Source organism: Symphodus melops (genome assembly GCF_947650265.1).
Source record: "Symphodus melops genome assembly, chromosome: 10".
Lineage (NCBI taxonomy): Eukaryota > Metazoa > Chordata > Actinopteri > Labriformes > Labridae > Symphodus > Symphodus melops.
The window spans coordinates 14577187-14587007 of NC_136700.1; the positions used below are offsets into that span (position 1 = coordinate 14577187).

The 9821-nt window shown below is 41.3% G+C and overlaps 1 protein-coding gene across 1 annotated transcript; it reads right to left on the reverse strand.

The window, feature by feature from the left end:
• Positions 1–831: 831 nt before the first annotated feature.
• Positions 832–3642, reverse strand: fzd9b (frizzled class receptor 9b). The gene has a single exon (XM_079353391.1). It carries the CDS (start codon positions 3114–3116, stop codon positions 1359–1361), a length of 1758 nt encoding a protein of 585 aa, XP_079209517.1. The 5' UTR covers positions 3117–3642; the 3' UTR covers positions 832–1358.
• Between the last annotated feature and the right edge of the window lie 6179 nt (positions 3643–9821).

The following is a 9821-nucleotide window of genomic DNA, read 5'->3' on the forward strand; positions in this document are numbered from 1 at the left end:
ACCATGTTTGGCTGTAATCTGTGTTGGCACTTAAACTGCAATGTCCTGTCGTGCAAAAGCTATTTCTCTTCATCAGAGACATTTTAGTTGCATAATAGTAATTTAATGTTTTTATATGACGCAGCAGTGTGATCAAATTCAAATATTTCGGCACGTAAAGCGGTTCTTTTGCTTATCCTGTCATTTATATCAGAAAAGCAGCTTCCAAAATCAACAAACCACAAATTTAAATATGGAAATAAATAATCCCTCTACTCAATGAACACCCACAGCTTTGAGTGCCCGTGCTTAACTTAAATCTGCCAGTGAAGCCATGCAATAAGGCTGAAATCCACTTCAGATTTTGTCCACTCAGATCAAAGTGCTGAGTGTTTGCCCAGGGATCAAATGGAGCAGCGAGAGAGGGGCAACAACAGTGATTCTGCAGAGGGATTAAAACGGTCATTAATTAAATATATTCCTCCGCAAACTGCTCCTGCATTTTTAAGACGATGATGCAAACGTTAATGCTCGCTAGGATTGTCACTCTATTCATCAGCTATTCTCTTTGAGGATTATTGTCAGAGACGCCTCTGGGATGTGAAGCATGCTCTTGGAAGACGGAACATTTGGAGGGGAGTCCCACTTAAAAAAAAGAAAAAAGAAAAAACCCTACACAACCAAAAACACCCCCCCCCCCGCGTGATCTCCTCGGAGAAGAATGGCAGGAAAAATCAGGAGAACAAAATTAACATGACAACTTGTTTGGATCTGAAACAGTTTAGGGTCAATTATTTATCGTGAGCTTCTGTGAGACAGAATAACAAAATTACGACATCAACACCAGACTGCTGAACATGAACTCCACACATTTATTTTCCTCAACAAAAAAAAAAAAAAAAAAGCCAGAACCAGAATTCTTAGAAAAGGCACTTGAATTTCCCTTTACCTTCAATAAATGCATCTAAACAACCAATTTGATAAGGTGACCTTTAAATTAAATATATTTACAATAAATAAAACCTTTATACACATTTTTACAAATCCATGCCACTTTATAGCAGGAGAAAAACTCAAATTTCCCACCTATAACAGTCTTTTTTTTTTTTTGCTTTGAAACACTATGACAACTATGTAACAGACAAATATAGGTTACAATACTGAGCATTTCCCTTTATGCATTGAATACTGTTTATAGATAGTTTCTCACGGTTACGCGTCCCTTGGCAGCAGCACAGCAGTACCTGATAGTTCATGTCATCTGCTCATTTTCTCACACAGTCTTCAGCAGCTCCTTTCTCAGGTCATGTGTGTGTTTGCATTTGGCAGTGTGTGTGTGTGTGTGTGTGTGTGTGTGTGTGTTTACGTCATGCTCTGTCTCAGACATGTGTGGGGTTGTCTGAGTGCAGGTCAGTCTTGGCCATGTGCAGGACCACAGCGGGGGATTTGTAGTGGCAGTGCGTGCTGCCGCAGCTGACGCCGCTGCACGGCTTTCTGCTCCTAGTCCTGTCTGCCAGCTTCCTGCTGCACAGGCCCTGCCAGGTCTGCAGGGTCTTAGAGCTCCACACCCACACCCCGCTGGTGATGCCCACCACCAGAGACATGAAGATCTTCAGCATGAAAACGGCCACGGTTGGCACGGAGGCCTGCAGCGAGCAGTCCCCGCTGAGGCCGTTGAACGAGCCACACTTCATCTGAAGCCCCCTCAGCTTCCAGTAGTCCATGTTGAGCCTCTCGTAGAAGTAGCACACGATGACGCAGGTCGCTGGCACCGTGTAGAGGATGGAGTAGATGCCGATTTTCACCATGAGCTTCTCCAGCTTCTCTGTGTTCGTGCCCTCTGTCTTCATCACTTTGCGGATGTGGAACAGAGCCACAAAGCCGGTGAGGATGAAGGAGGTGCCGATGATCAGGTAGCACGACAGAGGGATGAGGACGAAGCCGGTGAGCGCCCCAGAGTCCATGCTGCCCACGTAGCACAGCCCTGTCAGCTCGTCCCCTGCCACCTTCCTCATCGTGAGGATGACAATGGTCTTTAGAGCGGGGATGCCCCAAGCTGCCATGTGGAAGTAGTTGCTGTGGGCTTCGATAGCCTCATGGCCCCATTTCTTCCCCGCGGCCAGGAACCAGGTGAGAGTGAGGATGACCCACCAGATAGAAGACGCCATGCCAAAGTAGTAGAGGATGAGGAAGACGATGGTGCAGCCAGTTGACTCCAGTCCCTCCTGGATGATATAGAGCTCACCATGCTCCCTGTCACAGGCGATGTTCTCAGCTCCGGCCACAGAGCGGATGACAAAGGCCACAGAGTACACGTTGTAGCACATCGAGAGGAAGATGATGGGGCGTTCGGGGTACTGGAAGCGGTGAGGCTCCAGGAGGAAGGTCAGGACAGTGAAGGCAGTGGAGATGAAGCACAGGATCGACCATACAGTCATCCAAATGAAGGCAAAGTCTTTGTCTTGCCTGGACCAGAACACGTCTACAGCCGGGGAGCACCGAGGCGCACAGGACTGGCTCTTATCCACAAACTGGAACTTGTCTGGGTTCTCGCAGGTGCCCATGCTTCCCGGGGAGCGCCCGCTACTGGTGCCTGGCTGCCTGGGACGAGGGGGCACAGGAAGCATGCCCTCACCTTTTTTGACCTCCGTCCTGGTTTCATTCTCGGGGGCCTCCATGCACAGAGCGTTCGGGTCGTTTCTTGTGGGCAGCTTGGAGCAGTCGAGAGAGTCCGGCCAGGTGTAGCTGAACTTCTTCATGATGGGGGCACACCTCTCCCTGGCTTGCTCGCACATTGGTCTACATGCGGGGATGGAGGTCGACACTTTGTCCGTGCACATGGGGGCGTAGAGAGAGCAGAGGAAGAAGCGGAGGTGCACATCACAGCCATAAGCCACCAGAGGTGAAAACTCATTCAGCTTGATAGCAGCTTCCTTCTGGTCGTCGTGGTCCATGAAGTTAGGCATCCGGGTCAGGTTGTAGCCGATCCCCTGGCACATGGGGATCACGATGGGCTCGCACTTCGCTGGTCTCCCTCGCTCCAGGTCGTAGGAGCCTATCTCAAAGCTGGAGCCAGAAATGACTAGTGTACACCACAAAAAAATCGCCACCTTCAGCGGACAGCCATCCATGCTCATAGCTTGTGTCAAAAACTGAGCTCGTGTCTTTTAAAAAGGAGCATGAAAGAGTCAGAATACGGGGGTCGGTTTGAGAGAGCCCCGCTATTTCCCCATGGCGAAAGCGGGTCTAGTTGCTGCCTATACCGTTAGCTGGAGGCAATGCGTTGTTATAAACACGAAGAAAAAGCCAAACACCAGATGTGGCTCAGTGTTTAATTATTAAGTCTTGAATGAAAACGATAAATCCCAAATATGTGACAGGAAAGTGTCCGTAACTCAGACGTGACAGTGGAAAACTTCGACCAACAATGGAGGAAAAAATCATAAAAATCACACACGGAGAGCTGCAGGCTTAAATCCTCAAAGCGACAGTCAGCAGCTCTGCTTAGAAAAGAAGATAATAAAGAGGCTGTTTGCGGGTTCAAAACGCCGTTTAGCTGCGACTCGTGTCTGTCTGTCGGCTCCTGCTCTTCGTCCTCCGCTTTCAGGCTCGACACTGACTGAAGTTTGAGAGGCGCTCAGTGGGACTCCAGTCAGGGGGAGAGACGGGGAGGTGGGAGGGCGCTCACGTTTCAGCCAGCAGCACCACACAAGGAAAATTATCAGACAGATGCTGGGGGACGGTCAAATACCGCTGACATTATGGCTTTGAAGGGGCATTAAGACTATTAGCAAGAGAAAATCAGCAGAATAAATGTTCTGCATTCAGTCATACACAGTTTTAAAACCTGAAACAAAGCGAATGAATTTGTCCATTCTACCTTTTCTTTCTTTTCAGTGTAGGCTTACATATAGGCTAATTACTTCACTGTACTTGGGCTTCTCTAGGCCTACTACTACTACAATAAAAAAAAGATGAAACATTGCCCAAGATACTTTATTATATGCTTCCCAATAAACATGGCTTTATGGGTACAGAAGAGATTATAGGACACTATTAAATTATGCTCCCTGTGTAATACTTTGATAACTAGACTCCTTCCTTTATAAACCCTATATGAAAAGGTTCCTAGTCAGTGCCATAGGTGAGCTCATTCACAATTACAAATGAATAATCTAAATACTCTCCACTTCTGCTTTGCAGAATGCCCCTTGATTTTATGCTCATGCACAGTGGTGGAAGAGGCACATATTACTTGAGTTAAAAACAAACACAAATCTAAATTGTACCCATGAGATTTCTACTATAAACATACATTAGTACTGATAAATACCGGTTTAATTTAAGTCTATTCTTCTCACAGCTGTATTCGCATAATCATTGAGAATTGTATCCAGTTTAAATGCAATGTTTTATACTAGAAATAGAAACTGAAGTTAAGTATTCTGCTAAAGAGTTACCATTGAAGCAGCATTTCTGCTAATATAGTATGGGTAATAATTGAGTAGTTTGATTTAATGACCTTCTATCCATATAGACTCAATGAATTTTAAAGAAGTCAAGTTCATAATAAAAAAGGCTGATCATTATCACTGAAATGCAGCAAAAAATGGAACATCAACATCTACAGATTTTTTTTTTATCATTCCCATCATGGAAACAGCTGAAGAAATTTCAAAATGTCCCCTCAGAATTCTTAATAAGAAATCTGCCTGTGAGTCAAACATTCAGTTTCTTTTGCCCTATAGTCTTAGAAAAAAGCCAGCTCCTCTTGTAAAATGATAGTCCCTGTGGCGTTTTACTGTTGCTGACTCATAATTATTCTGTCATCATTTTCTGCTAATGTTTTCGTGTAGTACAATGTGAAACTTTATTGAGGCCGGCAGGTCAGTTCCCTTCTGTTAAACAAAGCTGGTGTGGGGTTCGCTGTTTTGCTTATAGCGGTTTAGTGAGGGTGACTGCTTTAAGGGTGGACTGATTTAAAGGATGGGTTTTTGTTCAAACAAAAAGATGCATCTACAATCAAAACATGACGATTTGAATGTTTATGACGAAGAAAGACAAATTAAATCAGACATAACATGCTGCAAATGAGATTGTTTGGAGTAGAGGGTTATTGTTTCCATCTAGTGGCTGAATGGGGAGAGTCTGCAGTTCCACAGCTGTTGCACTGAGCATTTGATCTTTTCTCAAACAGGGGAGGAACTCAAGGATTTTGGCCTCCCGCCCTGCAGGACTGAATTGACTGTCAACTGCATACTGTCTCTATTAGCCCCTATGATGAAACACTATTGAAGGCAGTTTTGCACTTAGGCCCTTCTGCTGCTGACTGAGAAAAAAGCATGATGCTATCTTGTACATAGAAGGGAAAACTGCACTCTTAAAAGTTTAAAGCCAATAGGCTGCTAAATCAAGCTGTATACAGTATGTACATAGTGTATAAATGTAGTATCAACAAAACAATTTACTCTTTTGCAGAAAAAAGTATTTTTCTTCCATTAGGCAATTATCCTTTAAGAAGTCAGAATCCTGCAATATTTTAATCTTGTCCAATGAGGTGTAAAATACTTACGCCTAAATACTGCACTTAGTGTTATCGGGCTATACATATACATTGACCTCAGCCTTATGAAAGGAAATCTGTCCTTGCTCTTTGTTGATGACAAATTGAGCCAGATGAAGGTGGAGTATGCTGCAAAGCTTTATCAGATTTGGCTCCAGGTAGAAAAAAAAATCCTTAAACTTCAAATTAAGCCTGATAGAGCGGGGGAGGAAATACATTCCAGACTCTGAGATGATATCTTATTGTACGTCAGTGCTCAAGCTTTGCTGAATAAAATAGAAATGCTTTGACTGAAGTTCCATTACTGCTCAGCAGCCTTTCCACTAAGACGTTTTCTTGTTCTCACTTCAAAGACAAGGGGTCATTGGAGAGGGTCTGGTGAAGCCTGAGTGTGCCCTTAGAAGGCCAAAGATTAGAATCACACAGGCATCGTTCTTCAAGGCAAGTAGAACATATCAGAAAGCACAAGTACCCAAGTCAAAAGCAACGCCTCATCAAGTATTGACCCACACAGCAGTTTGGTTTGTCTTTGAACTTGACCCTCATTTTGTGTCAGTTAGGGTTGAACCAAGATCAGTGGCCATCATGCAATAAACAGATTAATGATTATATTGACTATCATCGCTAAAATCTGTACAGTTTTTAAACTTCAATATCCAAACAAAGAAAGTTGCACAACGATTTATCTTGTGGACCACTGATGATGCAACATTCCAATGTAAAATCCCAAGTGGCACACCTTCAGTGTCACTTTTGAATTTACTAATATATTGTAATGGTGAAAGGCAACAGTTGCTGTTAATGTTGCCTTTATGTTCAATAATATCAGAAAATGATCAGAAAGATTAAGCCCAATAACCCTTTTATGAGTAAGTTTTTATCTGAAGTCTGATATCATCCTCGAAGTAGGCTTGCCCTTATTTCTTTCTTGGTATCCATAGTGACCTCTTGTTAATGGCATGGCACTGGTCTGGTAGGCCTATATTACTTAACTGATTCCACAAATGCTTACTGTCTATATTGCCATAGATGCAGTCAGATAAAACAGAGAGATGTAAGAGTTAGTTAGTTCCTAAACCAGTACGATATTACCCTATATGCTGAGTAAAATGTTTTACACTTACATTGTTTTTATCGTCACCCCTTTCAGAAAAAAAATATGTATTTAAAAAATATATAAAAACTATTGCTCTTGAAAAGAGAACATATGGGCCCAATGCTAGCCTCTGTCTTGATGTTCACTGCTAACAAAAACGGGCCATCCATATTCCCTATAACTTCTGTTATTTGAATCGCTCTATGGTATCTCTTGAAGTAGCAGTATAGGTCCAAAAAAGTCTACCTCATTAAAACTGTACATTTTGTAAATTTGTCTACCTTTGTCAAAGCTTGGCCAACTGTTTCCCTGTGTCCACATGCTAAACTAAGCTAAGTTAAGCCTATTGTAATGGATTTTGTCAACGAGGCCCTTGGTAAAACAAAGGACATTTTGCCTATTTTCCTATAATGATAAACTATTAACTTAGAATCTTTAATATTACAACAGTTATTGGCTCTAACTAGCCTAAAACTGGCTATACGCTGAATTTGGGGAATTCAGATTCTTCGACCAGTTAAGGAGACACACTGTCTGACCACACAACCGATCTGTGTCCTGGGCCCTACATTGGATTACTATTGTACATTCTGTGTGTTTTTATTTCTCCTAATTGTGTTATTTCTTCTGGACTTGAGTGGAAAGTGAGGAAATAATAAGAATACGTGCAGCTGCATTTCTAGATTTTTAACATTTGCTGGTTTGCAGCAGATTTGTTTTAAGAGGGTCAATGGTATTTACTTTGCCATTTGGAGGAGGAAATGGATAGGTTAAAAGCTATTTATTTCTCCCCCTGCTAGCTTCCCCTCGCTCATGACACTGCTGTATGTCAAACCTCTGCATGTCTTTGTAATAACTACCCTCCACAAAGAACCCCCCATCTTTTATTTCACACATTCTTGAAGCAATCCGCCGGAGTGTGGGCCTTGTAATTACTACCTCTTTCTTATTGGTGATCATATATCAGACACAAAGCTATAAACATCCCATGGAGAACAATAGGAGAGCCTTGCCACAGCCCAGCATGACATTACTATCCTGTCTGAGATTGTTATGGCTGTAATAAGAGACAACTCAAACCCAAAGCAGTACATCTGGACCAGTGTTCTGCCTTTGACAGCGAGTATAATGGCAAACTGTTCAGGCTTGGATCGTGTAATTATCTCTTTGTTCATATTGTGTAGTAATTTATGTCCGAGCGAGCAGACACCGGAGACGAGTGAAAGTTAACATCAGTTGGATTTGTAGTTTTCTTGTTTTGTCATTGTGACTAAAGAGTTATGATGTCTCTTTAAGAGACATTGTTCATTCTCCAAATTTCATGATTTAAAGTTGTTATTTTTCTTTAATGAGAGGACAGTGTGCACAAAATGTCTAAGTTTCACTGTTATGCAATTTTATGTAGTGCTATTAGGTGACTGAGTGAAAGGGTCTGATTCACCGCCTTTATACATCTGTGTTCCTCATACTTCTCTGTTTTGAACAAGGTAATGTCCTTTGCAGCCGGAGGCAGGTGGCGGGAATAATGTTGCTGTCATATCCTTAAAATGTCACCAGATCTGTAGCTAAACAATTTAATCATTTGGCTGTTTTTAATACCTGAAGGTTTCAACACGTTTAAAAATATATTTTCAAACCTGCATCTATAATCAAGCAGACTTTTTAGTTGTTATATAAAGTACACTTTAAATACTGTTATGATTATATGATCACTTGATTTACAATGGCGCTGGTGATGACTTCATATTGCAAAACACAGCGGAAATGAAGGAGCCACTCACAGCTGGAAAAAAAATCATCACAATTGTTAATGGCGCTGAAATGGGGGATAAAGACAACACAAACTGAACTTTTTTACTGCTGTTTGGGAAGTTGTCAGATTTTAAATTGGTGTTGGTCTTTATTGTAAAATATCAGTGTAGTGCAGTAGTAACTTGTTTCTGAGGCGTCAAACAGTGCTGTGTAAACCTGCAGTTAATGTGTACAGTGCATGGTGAATTGCATAAACATATGTTACACAAATAAGGTAACTTAAGTACCTGCTTCCTGCAGCTGGGTGAACTTAACATCCATACTAAAATGGTATATTCATAAAACTGACATTCAACACTTCAGTGTGGAATACATACAATATAAACGCATATGTGGAGGTAAAGCTGCTGGTTGAATTTAGGTCTTGTCAGCTACAAAATGGCTCAGGCTACATTTTAGCAGCTCTCTGTCAAGGACAGTGGCTATGTGATAATTAAAATGTTTTAACATTTTCCCAGATTAGCCTACATGAAAATAATATTGTTTTTTTTGTATCGCCTGTTCAGAGTGTTTGAATATGATAGGTTAGCAATAAAATTGTGCTGAAGTTAAAGATTGACAGTTCCTTTTATGTATATCTTAGGAACGGTAATTAAAGGTTTGATATCATTTAAAAAGTTATGTTTTGGCTGAAAGCGCCTCCATTTAGCAAGTTACTGAAATTGATAATGAAGCCTCTATATGACCTACGAAAGCAAAAGAGATAATCAGCTAGAAGATTTATCATTATAAGTGATCATACTTTTTGATTTGTGCAATTTGCAGCAGCAGGCCTTTACCACAGGTACTTTTTATAGCAGCTTAAGAAATAATAAAGAGGTAAAATTCTGACTTTTCAAAGTCTTAGTGAGCCATTACAATGTGACAGTGAGCCAGCATACAGCAGGTCCCTAAACTAAAGCTGCTAAATGTGAGTTTTGATAGTACTTATGAACATCCCAATGTGACTGTTTTATGTGATTGTTTATCTGATTTTTCTCACAAAAAAACAGTTTTACAAATAATCCATTTCACATGGATGAAAACAATGGATAAAAACAATCTATTATAAGATAATTATGTAAGTTTATCCAGAACTGATGGTTCAGCAGTTGGTACACAACAGCTGGCCTTACTCTGAACTATCCCACCACGACTGTGACATAAGTTTAAAATTGTTCATGTGGGAAAGAAGTCTGCAGTGTTCAGTCCTGCAGCTGAATCATCAACTAAAAACAAACAGAGAAATACAAAAATAGAGTTACAGATGTTTACACTGAATTGGACAGAATGGCAAGAAGAAGACATATCTTGTGTTGAAGTTCTCTCACAGTCCCTCAGACTAACATGATGTGTCCTATTTAATTTTAAGTCTGTAACTGTGTCAACTTC

Excerpts from the sequence above, each read along its gene's own strand:
- fzd9b (XM_079353391.1), bottom strand. The coding sequence starts at position 3,116 with ATGAGCATGGATGGCTGTCCGCTGAAGGTGGCGATTTTTTTGTGGTGT.